Here is a 19,475-nt window from a genome sequence, read left to right as displayed (position 1 = left end):
GCCCACAGGCTCATCTGCCCATGCCTAACTTCCCCCTCTGTGGTTCTCTGGCCTGGCACATTGACACCAACAACAACGCGCCAGGGGGCTGTCACTTCTTTTTTATTTACGGTAGTATTGTTGCTTCCCCAAGACCAAGTTCTTTCAGTGGTGGGATTGTTGATGGCTTTTTATTCAAAAGAGTATTATACTTTAGTATAGTAATAGTTCATCAGATTTTTTTGGTTTTGTTGCCTCGTTCTGCTCCACATTAACTCAAGGTTTAGCCAGCGCCCAAACGAGCAGTGTTTGGCAGACGTACTGGAGCAGTTAGGGGGTTAAATAGGCCTTATTCTGGGACATCTCAGTGGTTTTATTTCTGGGAGGGGAGACGTTTACAGAGTTGTTGTTGAATTGACCGCATTACTAAAACCGTCTGGTAGCTTTGCCATATTGCTACAGATCTTGCTTTATTTATTCCCCCGAGTGTTAGCTGGAAAACTTGAGAGTTGATAGTTGAGAGTTTATTAGTATGAATGTGGGGTCACTTATGGAACCCAGTCCCTTTACAGGAAAACCAGCTGGCGGTTATATACAACACCTGTGAAAAAAATACATCCATGCACTGGACTTTAGCTCTTGATTCTTCGGAGCTACATTACTCTATAACAGTTTGTCAGGGATTACCAGATGAAAGCCACAATTGTAATAAAAGATTATGTTGTAATTGTCTAAATACGTTATTCCATTTGTGCTTTAGTTTGTGCTTCTCCTGCACCTGGCCTACACGTGTAACTGGCTGGCTATGCAGAGCGGTCTCTACCTTTTCCAGTCAGTTCTTCCAGTTTCACCTGGAAAAGCTGCACTTTTCCTTCTTAATTGTTTTTACAGACAAACTAAAACACGTCATATTGCAAGGTCAAGCCCATGAAAGAGGCTATAAAATGTCTTAAGACCATTTTTGGAAACACACATTGGCTGGTCCTACGGTGGCCCTGAGAGCTCAACACGCTGCAGATAAAGAAACCCATGCAAATAGGCACAACACAACCAAATGAAGAAACATCTTCACCAAATTGACGACACACAAAAACATCAATTTGAGGACACTATCATTTAAAAAAAAATAAAATAAAAGTTCACAACACAAACGTTTCCCAGGGAACATTAAAAAGTGACGTGCGCAGACACGCCGCGCTTGTTGTTACTGTTTGTGGATTATGACGTTATTGAAGCCGGCTCTCCGTCAGTGGTGTTGGAAAATGAGCTAAAATGTTGTTACGGTTTTTTGGGGGGGTTTATCTGAATCATACGATCACAATGACGGATGGTCAACTTCAATAACTTAATAAGCCACAAACCATGGCAACAACGAGCGTGTCCTAGCCGTGTGCATCACTTTTTACTGCCCCCTGGAAACAGTTTCCGTTGTGCTGTGAGCTTCTCCATTTGTAGCGCTTTTTCTAAATGCGGCCCATCTGATGTCAAATTGATGTTTTCTTTTGTTGTCAAATTGTTGAAGATGTTTCTTGATTTGCTCGTGTTGTGTCCATATGCATGTGTTTTCTTAATTCACAGTGCATTAAGCTCTCTGGGCCCCGGTACGGTCTTTCAGCAACACGCCTTACTGAGAAAGGCATCCCACAAATGGTTCTCATTTTACCAGGTGCCTACTTTACTGGATACCCTGACATACGCTCACTTTGTACAATTCAGAATTGTGAATAACACCATGTTGTGGCCTACTTTTTGAGTACCTCTGTTGTAATCCTATCTGCGACCACTGAATAAAAGCAGTGTGGGAAAGCCTGAACCACCATTGTACAACAGCAAGGCTGAAAGAAAAGGAGCCTGGTGCGGTTCTGCGGGCTGGATTTATTCTTCATCTTGGAAGTGGCTAATTAGCTGGGACTCCACATTCCTGTTCAATGAGAATGAACCCAGTGGCGGAGGAACATGTCCTTGTATGCACACATACATAAACACATGTACTCACACATTCCCCTATGATTACACTCATTTTCAATAATTTTGTCCCCCCACACACACACACACACACACAGTTCTCACTTTCACTCCTTAACTCCCAGAGAACATAATGGGGGTTCAGGTGGCAACGCTGGATGGTGGCAATGCAGATGTTACCTGGTGGCTCTACCCTTTCCTGTGTGTGTGTGTGTGTGTGTGTGTGTGTGTGTGCGTGTGCGTGTGCGTGTGCGTGTGCGCGCGCTAGTGTTAGCTGGCCAGCTGTGATGGCCAGCTGCCCACTTTACCAAGGCCTTGGCAACTCCCCAGGTGGTTGACCCAGATAGTAACAGCTAGAGGAGAGGAACACTCTCTCTCTCTCTCTCTCGCTCTCTCTCTCTCTCTCTCTCTCTCTCTCTCTCTTTGATACACACACACACACACTCTGATGTACACCTGCGTGGGCACCCTACGCACAGGGATGCTCATGCAGTACCATCAGAGCAGGTGAAGGAGGAAAATAAGCCAGAAAAGGGCTTATTTTTGGGATGACCTCAAACTCTCCTGATGCAGCAAAGTTGTTTAAAGGCGTACTACACATCAATAATCGGACATTATGCGTTTGTTCAGCGACTTTCAAGTCTTACAACAGTTTGCATATTGCAAAAGGTCCAGAATATATGCAGGGCTGGACAGCAACGGTTGCCCAGACCCAGGCAAACACAGTTGGGACTTGGCAACCAGAGGTTGAAAAAGGGCTGGTGGGTTTCCTGTGGGCTCTTGCACTCTGTACCAGACAGGGAATCTAACACTTTGGAGTGAACATGATAAAGTCTAAACCACCTGACCATCATTTCATACGCTGCCTCCTGTTCTCACAATTGGGCTTTAATCATTAGACCTACTGCTAAGAAGTGTTCAATACTGAAGTATCAGCAATATCACTTTAATAATGTTTAATCCTCCCCAATCTGTAATAGTTAGCCAACATGGGAATTATTTACTCTCGATGGAAAAGTAAACAACAGAGTTCATGGACTGAGTGGGATCAAGAGGAAGTAAAAAGGTAGCTTAGTACCCAGCGAGGTTAGGTTAACTACTGAAATAATCGACTAAACATTGCAATGTTATGAAATAAATATAATCCAGTCATTGTTCTGCATGTAAAAGATGAGCGGAAACTTGGCAGAGTAGGAAGGGAAACAGAAGTAAGCCCTCAATTTCAAAATAAAAGTCTCTATACATGAAGTTATTGTAAAAAAAAAAGTATCAATAATGTTGTATAATTGTGTCTAGATATAGTATAATTTGGGTCTACGGCATTATTCAAATTTCAACATAATTTAGGTATATGGTGTATAATTAGGGTATAACTGTTTGTTTACTGTCTAATAAAGACCACATTATTTGTATTGACTTATACATCTTATTAGCATACCGTAAAATAAAGTGTGACCGTAACTTACCAAAAATAGCACCTTCTTAAAGACATACCGGTATTTATTAAATCGTTAAGTAAAACGCTAAGTCGACTTAACTCATTTTTCGAAGGTTGATATTTGCCTCCTCATTCAATACTAAATTTACCGAAGGAGTAAAACTCATCAGTGTCAGTGAGCCAATAAGCATGCAGCATGCTTCTACCTAGATCTAATCAAACTCTACGTTACGCACAGAGACGGGGCTCACGTGTGTGTTGATACATTGTGTGATACTTTTTTTTTTGGGGGGGAAAAAATTGCGAAATGACTTGACTCGGTAACATGGTGGAAAGTCTAGAAGAGCCCAGTGTTTCCCACACATGGACTATTGTGTGGCGGTCCGCCTCACTATCAACACCGGGCCGCCGCACATTGCGTTTCCGTATTATTATTATTATTATTATAATTTTTTTTTTTTTTTTAACGCTATTTAAAATACGTTCTTCTGCATTTCCTTTCCCTGCTCTCCTCCGTCTCTCTGTCACTTGGGTCTCACTCACATACACAAACACACAGCTCCTCCCACCGTGCGGTATTGGGTTTTTTAAGCCCCCAAACGTCACCTTCCAGGCACCGCGGCAATGGTTATGTTTAAGGTTACAGTCAAGGGGGTAAGCTTCGCTTCTGAACGCGAACCTCCGATGGCGCCATTTTGTTGCTACAAAGGTATCACCTCTTGTTAGCATTCCACTGACCGCCATTTTTTTTTTACGTCACTTGACTGCGAATAACTTTACATCTGAAGCATTTAAAGACTCTATTTGTCCATTGTTTAGTTCTAAAGAAACACGACAATGTATAAAAGGCTCCATTACCTTGTACCTCATGTTATGGCTCCGTAGCAGACGCTTTTGTAAAAATACGCTAACGATTGTGTCATAACTAAGTGACTTACTGTCGCACAGTAGAGGAATTACCGTATAGTACAGGAGAAGCTCGCAGGCAGTTTCGACTTATGTTAGCTGTTTAGGTTTAATTACTAATGTTAACTAGCATGTTAGTTAGCAATAATTAGCCTGTGCTTATGTTATCTCCTTACATATACCTACACTCTCCGTCTCTGTAAGATTGGAAATGATTGAGATTTCTCTTGGCACAGCTACCAGAAGACTTACAACTTTCAGACACGTTGCTCACGTCACATTTACGTTGTCTCTGTCAGTTGGAGGCTGCGCAGTAAAGGAAGAGATCACCGGAAAAGTGCTTCTAATAGCATTGACTGGTCTCCGTCCAGAGCAACGGGGTCTATTGGTCCATTTTATATATGTCAATGGTTACAGTGAGGGTTAGTGCCTGTAAGGTGACGTTGGAGGCTTAAGACACCATCGATCCCACCGTGCACAAAGCGTCTGTCTCCATCAAGGAGAGAAGACGGCTGGCGAAATTCACAAGTTCACGAAAGGTTGGTATCTATCTCGTGAACACCTTTACACAATCACACATTCAAGTGCCCATATTATGAAAAAATCACTTTTTCTGGGATTTGGGGTGTTCTTTTGTGTCTCTGGTGCTTCCACACACATACAAACTTTGAAAAAAATCCATCCATGCTGTTTTGAGTGAGATACGGTTTCTGAATGTGTCCTGCCTTCAGTCTCCTGGTGAGCTGTTCAAAATCGGCTCCGACTGTGACGTCACAGTACGAAACGAGCTGGCTAACCACAACCGTTAGCTCGTTAGCATGCTAACCGTTAGCATTAGCATGCTAACGCTAATGCTAACGCTAGCATGCTAGGTCGTTCTCAATAGCAAAGCACTGCTACAACACACACAAGTTCACCATAATCTACAAAAGAACTACTTACATGTGTGCCCTCATTTAGAAGTCTCCCAGCTAATCCTGCCTTGTAACTGACCAAAGTTGGAGAAACAGGCTTTCTTTTACGGTCTCTAGAGTTAGCTAGCTGACATGATCTACATCTGAACTACTGAGCATGTGCGAGTGCAATCAAAAAACTCTGTAGCTAAAACAGAAACCAGGTGAAAAGAGGATCTGCAGCAGTGAGAGAGAGCTGTTCAGTACAACAACAATATGGTGTTTTTTGAAAATTAAACCATGTAAACCTATTCTGGTAAAACCTTAAAATACAGTTATGAACCTGAAAATGAGCATAATATGGGTGCTTTAAAAAGTGTTATAAAAATATTTAAGATTCTGAATAAAATGTTGTCAGTGCGTTAACGTTGGAGTCCCGACCCGACTCTTAGCAAACAAGCGATTGCGCCTGCTTTAGAAAGTTAACTAGTCGCAAGTTTGAGGTAAAATGCAGTTGGGTTGTCGAGGTGAAAACACTATTATGTAGCAGCTGTGAATCAAATAAACATATTATAAATAATGTTTTACTCTTCCACTGAATGTTTGCTGCTTCAATCCAGATGAGTATTGAAAAGTATTTTCCGCAACTGAAAAAGGCCCGTGTTGAGGATGAACCGGAGGTATCAGTCTGAACAGCCCGACCAGTGGAATTAGTTATGTTATTAATTAGTTTTACAGTATTTTCAGGCTTCAACCAGTGAAAGACAGACAGGAGAGAAAGAGATAGATTCATTAGGCATTGAAGTAGGAGATGAGGACAGCATCCAACTGCGCCGGCATCGTGTCTCTCTCTCTCTCTCTCTCTCTCTCTCCCCATCCGCCACAAGTTGCTTCCGAATCTGTGGAAAACCGTGAGAGACGCACGATTTAAATCATTTAATCCCCATTCTCATACATCATTTTGAGAAATGGTAATGGGGGTCATTTTTAAAGGCAATTTCAAACAACCTATTTTGCCCTTTAAGTAGGCACACTGTCGCATGAGCGTCAACCACTCACTCAAACTGTCACGACGTCCCCAACTGTTCCTCCATGCAGTCCAATAACAAATGACCCCCACAAAGCTTTTCAACAGTGTGGGGACTGAAATGTCCACGCCTGCTCACTTCCACGTTTCTTTGTGATTCAGAGGTGTTTTTTCTGCAGTCTCATGTACACACACACACACACACACACACACACACACACACCCACACAGTGTGTGGCTGTGGGTGTGCGTGCATGCAGTCATTATCCTCAATGTCACACCGCATTGCAGTGCAGTAAAAACCTTTTGAGTAAGTGTGTGTGTGTGTGTGTGTGTGTGTTGTCAATCCAATAGTTTCAGGGCAGGCTTCCATTGGCTTGAATTTCACTATCTGAGGATAGTTTTGGAATTTAAAAGTGAGCAGCTTATTATGGAGTTGGGATTTTTTTTGGCATCTTTAATATTTTACTGTCCTTTCAGTCTTATTCCCCTGTCCATCTCACTCCACCTCAGTACGTCTGTCTTTGCCTCGTTAATTACACACCCCTTATTATCCGGGGTTTTTTTTCCCTTTTGCGACCAGAACTATTTTTTTCCCTGTGACCTCAAGTTCCCCTCTTCTCTCTCCATAACACAGGAAATGGAAGGTTGTGCCATCAACAAGGTCACACACAGCAGGGTAGAAAGATAAATTGACTGAGAAAAGAGACTCATACGTCATAGGAGAACGTGTGTTGTGACATATAATAAAGGGAGGGAGGGCTATAAAGGTGAAGAGAAATGTAGAAAGCAGGATAGGCTAATTCTGTTGTAGGTTATGAGCAAGTAACATGCATTGTGTGTGTTTTAGTGTAGGAGGGGGGCACACAGTATTCAGGGATGCTGCCAGGCACACTGTATTTATAATCATATTCATTTACAATTGAATTATTGATTTACACTGTTTACAATTCAGGTCGTTTGTGTTGACATCTCCTGGCCAAAGTATGTGTTATGTTTAGGGCTGTGCTCGATTAAAGAAATTCTTAGTCGACTAACACTCATTCAATTGTATCGACTAATCGATTAGTTGATTTAATCGACAGATCTGTAAATCTGAGTTTCTCCGCAAAGAGTCATGCAAAAGCACCACTTTAATTCTTGTGTTTACCAGAGATGTGCTCGTACGTTTCTTGGAAATAAGTCATTCAGCATGAAAAAAAGCATAAAACATGACTAATGACTAAAGAAATCTAAGTTGACTAAGACCAAAACGACCGATTAGTCGACTAATCGACTAAGAGAGAGCAGCCCTAGTTATGTTCACACTTTAACTGGGAGTATCTCAATGGTGCTTTCTTCCCTGAATTTGTGCAAATCTAATAGCAACATGCTTTCCAAAATCACATCCATGTAGCCTACCTGCAACTAGACTGTGAAAAACAACTTAGATGTTGTCTGTGTTGCCATGACAACATGCTAATCTTGTAGGAATATCCCAGAGATTGAGGTCGAAATGTGTTGTTTGCAGCATCCCGGCTGAGCCAGAGTTGACATGAGGAACAACGTGACAAGTGTGAAACAAAATCAAAGCAGCTCACCGGGATTGGTATTTGCCTCAGGTTGTTGGTCACATCTCAAAGAAAATTGGAGAAGCACAGGAGTTTGAAGGGATGTCATGCCTTTTGTTATGGGTACTCTGGGCGTATGTTTCTAATGCCATCCTGTTGGTTGATATAGGTATGAAATATAGGTTAAACCCTATAAAATAGAGTGCATCACTTCCTAAACAATCATTAGGACCTGCACTGGGAACGTAGACTGTGTGGCTTGAACTCCGCTGCCCTTCCTTTGTTACAGCTTGTTGGCTTTGCCCTTTAGGTGTATATATTTCCAGAGGGGCTAACACAGAGCCGCCCATTGTTCCCCCCCTTGCTTACGTGATCGCACATGCACACAAGACGCATACGTACACCGCACACCACAACTGCTGGTCAAGCCCCAGCCAAAAAAAAACCAAAGCCACAAGCAGTGAAGCAGATCTGTCAGGCGGAGTGCCAGGGTCTGGGTAAGGAGGGGACCACACCCAGCAGTGGGAGCTGATGGCAGGCTTGAGAACTAAAAGGGAACTCCCATAGGAAGAATTAAGTCGTTCCTATTTACAGGCCCTCTTTTATTTCGAACAGAAGCAGGCTTCTGTTTAGAGAGACTAAAAAAATATTGCGGCTGGTAAATGATGCAAAATAAGCAATGGGGTTTCTGAAATGATGTGGATAATCAGATTTTTGGAAGCTACTAGAAGTCACGAGGTTATTTGCCAGTCTGGTTTGTTTATAGATTATTCTTGGATGTGTGTGTGTGTGTGTGTGTGTGTGTGTGTGTGTGTGTGTGTGTGTGTGTGTGTGTGTGTGTGTGTGTGTGTGTGTGTGTGTGTGTGTGTGTGTGTGTGTGTGTGTGTGTGTGTGTGTGTGTTTGTGTTCTTGTTTAACTATATTCGTGGTGCCCAAAAACCAGGAGTCCAGTATACTTGTGGGGTCCCGACAGCTTTGTGGGGCCAAAATGCTGGACCCCACAAGTTTAAAGGGCTGTTTGAGGGTTAAGACTTGGTTTTAGGATTAGGGATAGAATTAGGTTATGGTTAGGGTGATGGTAAGGGTTAAGGTTAGGCATTTAGTTGTGATGGTTAGGGTAAGGGGCTAGGGAATGCATTATGTCAATGACGGGTCCCCACAAAGATAGTGCCACAAACGTGTGCGTGCGTGCGTGTGTGTATTTCCTCACATTAGATATGTTTTTTTTTAAGAAGGCAACCTGCCTCACTAACGCTGAAAATATCAGCCAATATTTACTACCTGCATTGAGACAACATAGAATACACACTACAGCTCTAAGATTCAATATACAAAATCTTTTGTATTTTTTTTTTTTTACAGTTTAAGGTATTTGTTTACTCATTTTCATGGCCTTCTCTCCTGTTTTTCTTGCGAATTTTGATTATCTATTCCTCTTACAAAGCGATTTACTACCATGCACTGTTGGTGAGGTTGTCGACAGCCATGTGGCCCCTCTGATACACACGGAGCCACCAGCTGCTTCTTCACCTGCCACTGTCACTGTCATCAAGAGGGCATAACAAATATTGAGGTTCACACTGTCCCCCTGCAGATTCCACCTCATTTCACAGAGCCCTAACCAACCGATTGGTGCCATCAGTGCTGTGTCCTAGGACACGTTCCCTCACTGGCTACCCGCACTGCCAAATGTGTTTGATTGAGTGCCCAGCCAAGCTACGAGCCTCTCTGTCAGGGATTGAATACAGTTTTTCTCTGTGATCGTAAACCTTGAAATGTATCATTTTTTATGTTTAACAAAGCAGTGCAGCCTCTAGAGACCATGTCATTTCTTAAATTGCATGTGACCAAAATGGTTTTGGCAACACCAAATCCTTAGAGCCCTGCACTATCAAATAGGACTAGAAATGTGTAGCCGCTTCTAATCCCTTGCCTTGTGAATTTAACCCATCACCTAAATAACCAAGGAGGCGCCGCAGAAGGGTGACACGGTGTGTTGGTGCATATTGTTTTGTTTTGTCTTTTTTTGTGTTTTAACTCTGTTTTCTGCGATGGTACACTTATTTTATTTTACATTTTATTTTCTATCTTTATTAATACATACTGTGTGTATATTTGTATAGTTATATTATATTGTTTATATTCTTCTTATCCTTCTTACATCTAGAATGTGACATGCATCAACAACACCAAGACAAATTCCTTGTACGGTATGTGTAAAAAACGTACTTAGCAATAAAGCCCTTTCTGAATCTGAAATGATTACAGCAATGAAATACAGTATGCAGTCCAACATGGACTACCCAGGACTTTTAGAATCACACAATCTTTCCCTTAAAATGGTGCTCAGAATGTTGATATGAATACAGGAAAGTACTGCAGGGAAACCACAGAACCATGCTGGAAATATAGCCAAGTAAATATGTTCTTTAATCATACTGTAGCACATGTTATTTAATATGTTATTTAGTCACGGCTTAAGCACTTCTGGTTAGACACTAACTACATTTCGTTGCTATGTACTTGTGACATGTGCAATGACAATAAAGTTGAATCTAATATGTCTAGTAGGTATCACGTTTTACTAAAATCTTTGCTGATAGCCTGTTATAAAGCATCTATTTAATCAAAGGACAAAAAAAATCTAAAATTTCCATTTTTGTCCATTACATTCAGTATGTGGGTTGTTGGCTTCTTATTTCAAAAGACAAAACTGCCAGGACAGTAATCTTTTTTTTATTTTAATTTTTTTTTAGAGCACTGGCAGCCTTTCTAAAACCAACTTCTGCCCCGATCAGACAGCGATTTTTGCAGCTTGCAAAACGTGAGGTGCACTGCCTTTTTTGTTGAAAAAATTATAATTTTTATTTTTTTATTGTTGCTAGGTAACCGCCTCTCAAATCATCCGATTGGGTGTTCAGGGCGCTCGTGCCAAAACATGAGGCGCATAAAGCAGAAAACCGCGAGCAAAAAGCTTCACTCTCATTGAAAACAATTGCAAAAAGCCGCCCAGGCGGCTAAAAAGCACTCTGTCTGATCGAGGCCTTAGTGTGTATATGTGATGAGAGTGCTTGATCTGATGTGTTCTCTTAGTCAGCACCTTCTGTTGGCCTATTAAACTCAAATTTGTCTTAAGTACACTTTCACTGATTGTGCAAAACTGTGCTTCACAATGCATTCCCATGTTGGCCATGACTGTCACTGAAAGCTCTACTAAATAGACACATTTCCCTACCAATCACGGATTTTACCTTCAAGGATAGAGCAGCATAATATATATATATATATATATATATATATATATATATATATATATATATATATATATATATATGAGCAATTACAGAAGTACGCATGAAAATTAGATTAAAATGTGCAAGCAAATGAAAGACATTCACAGTTCTCTTTGTACATGCTGCCTAATGTTTAATCATCTTGTAGCAGTGCTGCCCTCTGCTGGACGAATGTCAGTAGAACAAACAGACGTACACAAGGGAGGAAGAATAGTGCATGGGGATCCAGCTTCTCTATCCCCTGCATTTTTACACACACACACTCACACACACACACACACACACACACACACACACACACACACACACACACACACACACACACACACACACACATACAAGCAAACAATCAATCACAGTACGATCACACACAGTTAATTAAATGATGGATTAATTAAAATGGTGTCCCTGTGTATACATGTCTGAGAAAAAAAAACTAGGTCACAAAGACGGGGAGCGTTAAATGGCTCTCAGGACACTGGCTAGCTGTGTGCGTGTGTGCGTGTGTGTGTGTGTGTGGCTAGTAGTTACCGAGCCATTGGCCTAATTTTTGGCTGAAGACCGGGAGTCGAGGTTTACAGTCACGCACACTCCTCTTATCGCCCGCAGTTGACTGACTTTTGGATCTCTTTCATAAGAGGACCCCCCCCCCCACCATCTCTTTACTCCAGTTATGAAAGACTATTAGACCCTAGTATAACCACCCCACACACATTCTACACTTAACCTCAACTCCCAAAGCTCTAAAAGGCTCTCCTCTATGTCTCCCCTAATCTCTCAAACACAGCCTCTCCCTCCCTCTCTGTAAGTCTCCGTGCACCACACGAAATTCAGCGAGCGTTGCTCGAGGAACGTGTGAAGACTTCCTCACAAGGCAATGAAACTCCACTTCTGCCGGGACATTTTTCATCTGCCTTCAGGTTCAGGTATTCAGGCATCGCAGGACACGCTCAAGCTGGATATCCACTGAGCGTTGCCTGCGTAACCACAGCCTCTTTCCTCTTGTCCTTTCAGTGTTGAAAATGCCAAGCGAGGGATAGAAGGGGGTAAAATATCTGCCCGTGGAACAACACGTGACTCTGTGGGCCATGCACCGACTCCCTTCTCCCACGTCTGCAGCTTTGGCTCCATAAGTTCAAATACTAAAGGGAAGTGGACTGGCTAGTCTCCCTTTTCAGAAAACTAAGCAAAACAAAATCAAGTCACCCAGCCAGAGGCAGTTGTGGTGAGACTTGGCCAGCCATAGTTGTCATTGGCTTGCGCATAGAAGCATGAATGAATTTGCGTCTGGAGAACATTTAAGTTCATCTGCTTTCTCAGGCTGAATTTCTCTGCGCCACAACTCTTATCCCAAATCTTTTGGCTGGCTTCCTTCTTTTTTTCTTTTTTTTTTACTCTAACCATCTGCCTTTTTATCTTCAATTTGTCTCTCCGTTTGACCGTTTCTCAGTCGCTGCCTCGCTTTCTTCTTTCTCTCTCTTTCTGCTCAGTTGAACTTCATGTGCTTAATTGGCAAACCTCTACCCAAAAAAACTCTCTTAATTTGCTTTTTAAGAACATCTGATGTTGAGCAGTGGGAAGGAAGCTGCGGTGGAGTCGGGAAGTGGAGAAGACCGCCTCGTTGACCTTAAGCTACCCCAGTGGTTGGAGAAAACCCTTCGCTTTCGTATGGAAAGATTCTACCTCACCTCACCTTACCTTTTCTCACTTCAATCCAACTTCATCTCCCACTCTTCATTTCCTCATTCTTTATCTTACCTTTTCACTCAAGTTTTTTTTTCTCTATATCCTCCCCTCTGCTTTTTACTCTTCTCAAGCTTTTATGTCTCTGTTTCTTCTCCCCTCTTCAATTCATTCTTTTACCATCAGTGTTAAAGCTGCGGTAGGCACTTTTTGGCGTCGCTGGGCTAAAGATCCATAATAAGCTATTAGCATATTGTAATTCAAATAGTCTTGAGAGAAAACTAGACTTCTGTTGTCAGGCTGTAGATAATCTAACCCGTCATGGGAGACGTTGGCCAATCACAGGTCATATCAGAGCGAGCGAGAGAGTGTTCCTGTTGGCTGTTCTGTGCCTGCGTATGCCCGTGTGACAGAGAGGGCATAGGGAGGTCTCACTCTACCTTAAATTCCGTCTTTTGTTTTTGCATTCTACCCACAGCAGCTTTAAAAGCTTTAGTGCGTAGTTTCTGTCTCCCCCGTGAGGAATTATAAGTAATCACAAATCTTCATATATTGAAAATAAACACTGTCAATCAATCAATCAATTAATAGGAATACCGGTGTGTGTGTGTGTGTGTGTGTGTAGTCTAAAATTCTAGTTGACTGGTCAAATAGTGAATTGTATAAGGCCTAGAAGTCGCATTAGTTAGCAGGAAAAAATAACTAAGCTGTCAGTTGGGGTATGCTGATGTCTGAACTTTTGTTGCCCTTTAGCCTTTACATTTTTCAGGGAACACATTTTATAACAATAATAGTAATATGTTTATTATGTCTGGTTGGGAATCAATGTTCTGTGTCACGGCTGGCTACATTAACCAGGGAAGCACTGTTGCACTCAGGTTATGAATGAATTAGAAGAAAAAAAAATAACAGTTTCCGGCTAATTTAATAGATCCAGTCACACTCAGTGGAAAAACCTGCATGCCATTACTTCAACAATGGCTGCGACCGGCCACATTTTGGAACAATTCAGCCAGTGTATGTCCGGGAAAGTCCAGTTGTTGTGGAAACCATGGCTAAATAATCCCCACTAATGGAGCGTGAATCTGTTGTACCTTTACTTGCCCTCTGTATCTACCACTAACTTGGTTTCACCACATCTGTTGCACACTGTTACTGCCACTAATCCAGATACAGAGACAGCAGCTCTGCTCATTACTTACTCAGAACATCTTCTTTTTCCTCTTTAACTTTTTTCTTTTTCCTTTTTTCCTTTCTAGCCTTGTTTATAGCACAATCGGTTGGAAATGGCTTAACATAGACTTTTGTACACTTGGTTAAAGTGGCTTAATATAGACTTTTTTTATACCAATTTTTAACAAAACATCTTATATTTTAAGAATCATCAATCAGCCACAATGATCACTGTCTTAAGCATTAGTGACTTCCCTGTGGCTTTAAATGTGCTGCTCGGAAGATGTGGTTCCATCACGGATGTAATTACAAAGGATTACCACTAGAGGTAGGCAGAGTGTTTCTTTCTGAGATGTCTCTCATCCTTACAGGAGGTACCTGAGTAGAGATGGAATACTAGTACAAGTACAAGAAATATAAAATCTTGAAGGGGGCAAAAAGGCAAGTGAAAACTTGACTTTTATTTTTTAAATGTAGCAGGTTTCAATGGTATGTGTGAACAAATGTAAATGTGTGTGTGCTTGCAAGGATATTGGAGTTGTATTCAGTGTGCACCCACCTGTGTTTGAGAGGTTGTGTTTGCTCGTCGGAGACGTCCGTTACTTTGAGACGGGATTAGGCAGGTGGAGAGTTTAATTCCCGCTCCCCGTGTTAATTCACAACCGCATGAAAACTCGAGTCTCTCTCCTCTGCTAGTCCCCTCCTTCTTTTTCACACTCCACCCCATCGCCTCCCCTCTCTGACTACTGATAGGGCAGACGTGGAGTCAACAGAGGAGGGAAAGGGAGGGAGGGAGGGAAAGAGAGTTCGGATACAAGGGAAGGACTAAAGTAGAAACAAAGAAACGCTGCAGGTGTGTGGAGTTCTGAATAGCATTAGCTTGACTGCACAAACTGGACAAGAGTGAAGGGAGAGGTAGACCAGGTGTTCACAGTGAGAGCCCAGCAGCCGAAGTTGCGTTTGCTCCAGGTTAGTCTAGTCGCTGTCAGAAAGCTGTTTAGCTGATTTTGTAATAACAGTCTAAGTGCTGACCAAGCCATGGCCCTTCTTACCAACGGCGCGCAGAATCTGGGCTCCTATTACTGCCTGATCCGACGCAGGTTCAAGAGGAGGCGCAAGAAGCGCTCGGAACGCAAAGGTAACCCCCCTGACGGCAGCTGTTCACACACACCGAGAGAGGGATGCTGAGCTGGATTTCTGTAGACTTTGTAATGTTTAGTAACTGGCAAGAGAAGAGAGAGGTGCATAGGCTGTGATAAATAATTTGTTTCACTTGTTTGTGAAGTTTGAAGTTGTTAGCAGCAGCAGACTGCTCTGAAATCTGTTCTCAACACTGTCGATGCTTTAAAGTTACAAAGCTCTTAATTCTTCACAGTATGTTTTTCTGTGTGTGTGTGTGTGTGTGTGTGTGTGTGTGTGTGTGTGTGTGTGTGTGTGTGTGTGTGTGTGTGTGTGTGTGTGTGTGTGTGTGTGTGTGTGTGTGTGTGTGTGTGTGGGTGGGTGGGTGGGTGGGTGGGTTGTGAACCTGTAGCATATTTTATAAATGGACAGTTAATTTTCAGTTGCAATTTGAAGTTGTTTTTATGTTAACTTTTTGTCAATAATGTGTAGAAGACAATTGTTACGGAGGACATTATACTTGACCCGAGTAATAACTGATTTAAAAAAAAAGAAGTCAGTATATGGTTTTTATGTGGTTTTTCAATAAGCAATCCTTTAATGTTTGTTTTGTCAGAGAAATGTCTTATATTACATTTTTTTTATATATAATTAGATTTCTATTATTAGTCCACAAATTAGGAAACCTATATTCAAGATATTTAGTCCCCTGCTAGCTGACGACCCAATGCATGTGTAATTCACATATATAATTGAAGAAACATGCCTATAAATTAAAAAAATACGCATTTCATTTTTCTTATATGGACGTAAACAAAAAAAATATAAACCTATCAAGAGAGAGGGAGAGAGAGATGGGGATGGAGTCTGACCGTGGACATTACCATCACTGTGTCTTAACCAGTAGACCATTGTTCAGAAAACAGTAACAATTTGACTCCAGTGTTATCATGTGTATTGAAAATGTCAATCAGTTTTTGAATGGGCGATCATGGACGATGGAAACTGCAGTTCTTAAAAAAAAAAGAAAAAAAAAAGAAAGTCTGAAGCCCTAGATTTACTCAATCTGCTTTGATTAAACATGTTTTGTGTTGTTGTCAAGCATCAGAATTATGGATCTATTGAGTAAAAGGGATCTCTCTCTTTCTCTCTCTCTCTCTCTCTCTCTCTCTCTCTCTCTCTCTCTCTCTCTCTCTCTCTCTCTCTCTCTCTCTGGGTGAATCAGATCAGAAAATTTTTTTTTTTTTTTTTTTTCCCCCCCCTCTTGGACGGGCATCCTCCTGCTCCTCGCGAGTCCATTCATCCACGTAAATCCACCACTGCTGATGCTGCGTTTTTAGCCCCTCGACTCGCACTCGAGACCCGCTCGCTCAGGTACCGACTACGTCCATCAGCATTACACCGGTCTGATTCCGGCCTTTTTAACTCTCCCTTATCACCGTGGGAGCGAGAGTGGCACTTTTTCACCATACTGCCAGAAGCGATGACTAAGCGGGACTTTGGGCCAGCGTTGCTCTACCTGATCTCTGAGTCGGCTTTAATGCCCCGCGGTGGAACACCTCCCGATAAGTTGCTTAGTACTTTTGCTTTGGTGCCCGTTGGAGTTAGCAGCTAATGCTAGCTGTGAGGATGAAGTCAGGCAGTTACTTAAGACAATCCTGGGTAAAATAATGTGACATCGACTCAAGAAAAATCTCCTTGTCCAGTGAGGTCACAGTCAGCGCAGCGCCACTGGACTGGGTAGTCCATTAGGTGTGGATTAGTGTCTTCCACAAGGACACTTCAGCATGTCGATACAGGGGGTCGACCACGGCCAGCTGTTTGAGTTTGTGCCATCAACCACAAATGGCGCTTTTCCATCACACGGTACCTGCTCGACTCGCCTCGACTCTACTCGCCTTTTTTGGTTTTCCATTACGAAAAAAAGTAGCTGGTACCTGCTAACAGGTTCTTTTTTTTAGTACCACCCCAGTCGAGGTTCCAAGCGAGCTGAGGCGATACCAAAAGGTGACGTGAAAGCGACGGGGGGGGCCTGAACAAACCCCCCATTTTTAAATAGTTTAGCCAGCTGCTTTTTTTTTGCTACCTCCGGCTTCATTTGAAACAAAATGTGTCTTCTGGCTGTGGCAAAAACAACACACCTTCGACGTTCTGTGTGTGTGTGTCGCGTTAGGTCACGGCAGTTTACTGCGGCGCCGCTATGAGGACCAGCCACACTGAGGCGGTACTAAAATCTGCCCTGGAAAACGCACAGTGCGTCGAGGCGAGGCGAGTTGAGCAGGTACCGTGTAGTGGAAAAACTACCACGCCACACCGCAGCCCTGAACACAACTCCTAATGTGCATGAGCTTCTAAAATACTAGTTTAGCCCCACTGACAGAGCTCCGTTTGATTAAATGCTATGGTAATTCAGCTCAGTTGGAAAGTCTGCATGTGTCTACTGTTGAATGGCACACATGAACACAAAGAGAACATTACCCTTAAGCTGCTTGTGCAAATTGTCCTACCTCTCATTCAGACTTACAGTTATTACCTGAATATTTTGACTAAAGTACCTGAATATTTTGACTCAAGTACCTGAATAACTTGACTCAAGCACATGGCTACTTTGCTGATAACATGGAACGACTTACATGCAAAAGGGGTTCAGTCATTCTTTACCCAGTTTAGCAACATTTGCACACTAGCACAGGTGTTTTCAATCATGTTGGTTAATTAGATCAGGTTAAAGGTGGGTGGAGCTATGTAGGGAATGATGTGATGTCACCGGACTAATGAGAATGATACAAGCATAATATATCTATGGATTCAAGTGTCATTTTTATTTTTTATTTTGCCCTAACAGCTGCCACAGAGCTAAATGGAGACTGTGTTAGATGTCAATCAAGCAATATCTGTACACACAGACACTGTACTGAGAGGTCTAATTAGGCAAAATCAGAGCATCTTCAGAAATAGTGTGTTATTATTTATTTACATCCCTATGCCTTAGTCTTGATCAACAGATGTACAGTGCGGGGATCTATTTTGCAAGGGCGCCGTCACTGCATCCGGGGCTCAGCGCCGCTCCGGACGCTTGTAATAAGTTTAAAGAAATATCAAACAAGCCAGAGCGTTTTGTCCCCTATCCCAGAATAGATAGGTGGTGTTGCAAGACCATACCCAGCGCTGACAGTGTAGCTCAGTTTGTACATTTCTTACAAAATTTTTTTTGAACCTTTTTGAATCCAATTTAATGTTGACGGGACATGCATGGTACTGTCAATAAAGTTGAGGTTCACATCACAGGATGATGGAGCTTTTTCTGTGATTTTGCATACAACATATTACACCGTGGTGGAAGAAGTATTAAGACCTTTTACTTAGTAAGCAATGGAAGTAGGGCTGGGCGATATGGAGAAAAAATCAAATATCACGATATTTTTGACCAAATACCTCGATATCGATACCGCAACGATATTGTAGTGTTGAGTATTTGTGCTTTCACAAAATATTTCCACAATGAAATGTTTGAGAAATAATCATCAGTAATATGGATATAATGACTAATTGGGTAAAGGCAACTAATAGAACAGTTACAACAGTCTGGTAAGTTCAGACAATGACATCACTTTACTGTAATGCAGCCTTTAAAACCAGGAAAAGACGACAGTAATGCCATATTACGATATTACGATATCCAAAATGTAAGACTATATCTAGTCTCATATCACAATATCGATATAATATCGATATATTGCCCAGCTCTAAATGGAAGCAATGCTACAGTTTGAAACAACTGTTACGGGTACAAATACTGCATTCAAAAACTTATCTTTATTTATTTGATCTCATCCTTTTATAGTTTATTGTTTGCCTATTATCATTATTATTATTATTATTATTATTATTTTTAGTGTAACCTGTGACTTTCAGTTGTATATACTGTAGGACCTGTATTTATTGATGGCATAACCATGTAGAGGATCAAAGTTTACCTTTGCTGTACGAGTGAATTCTCATAGAGTGCACAGTGACTTTCAAAATGCTGAACTTAAGCATATCTTCCAAGTGATAAGTTCTTCAATGCATCTCTCATAAATGTGCCAAGCCATGACACTCGTAGACGATGCTTGCCAATGGGCCGTATATGAAATATGGGAAATGGGGAACAGAGGCCTTTTCTGCCGTGCCAGCAAAATCTCCAAAATGAGCTTTTGTAACTTGCAGAGAGGGGCAGAGAGGGGGATCTGCACCACCAGACGCTCCCAATCCATCGGAGTGGAAGAGACTTGGCCTACAAAAAGACTCTGCTTTCGCATTTTCTCTTCTCCGATAACCTTACATCCTTTCACACACACACCATCTTTCTTTCCTTTCTCCTTTCTTCCAAGCCCTCCTGTTCTTTCCCCACTTTTCTTTCCTGCGTAGATTATTCACTTATTCATACATGCACACATTGGTTGACTT

General features: G+C 41.9%; 1 protein-coding gene across 3 annotated transcripts in view; it reads left to right on the top strand.

Annotated features, from left to right (window-relative positions):
- Positions 1 to 19,475, top strand: part of adarb1b (adenosine deaminase RNA specific B1b) — a 140,459-nt gene that overhangs the window by 76,239 nt on the left and 44,745 nt on the right. Inside the window, exon 1 of one of the 3 annotated variants that reach the window (XM_039817905.1) lies at positions 14,863 to 15,045. The exons of the other annotated variants lie outside the window; for them this stretch is intronic. Within the exon in view, the coding sequence (XP_039673839.1) occupies positions 14,946 to 15,045 (100 nt within the window). The 5' untranslated portion in view covers positions 14,863 to 14,945. Of the gene's footprint in view, positions 1 to 14,862; positions 15,046 to 19,475 lie in introns of those variants that run through there. 3 annotated transcript variants of the gene reach the window in all.

The sequence above is a fragment of the Perca fluviatilis genome, chromosome 12 (genome assembly GCF_010015445.1).
Source record: "Perca fluviatilis chromosome 12, GENO_Pfluv_1.0, whole genome shotgun sequence".
Taxonomy (NCBI): domain Eukaryota; kingdom Metazoa; phylum Chordata; class Actinopteri; order Perciformes; family Percidae; genus Perca; species Perca fluviatilis.
Note: the sequence above shows the minus strand (reverse complement) of the source record. Positions and strands in the feature narration are given on the sequence as shown.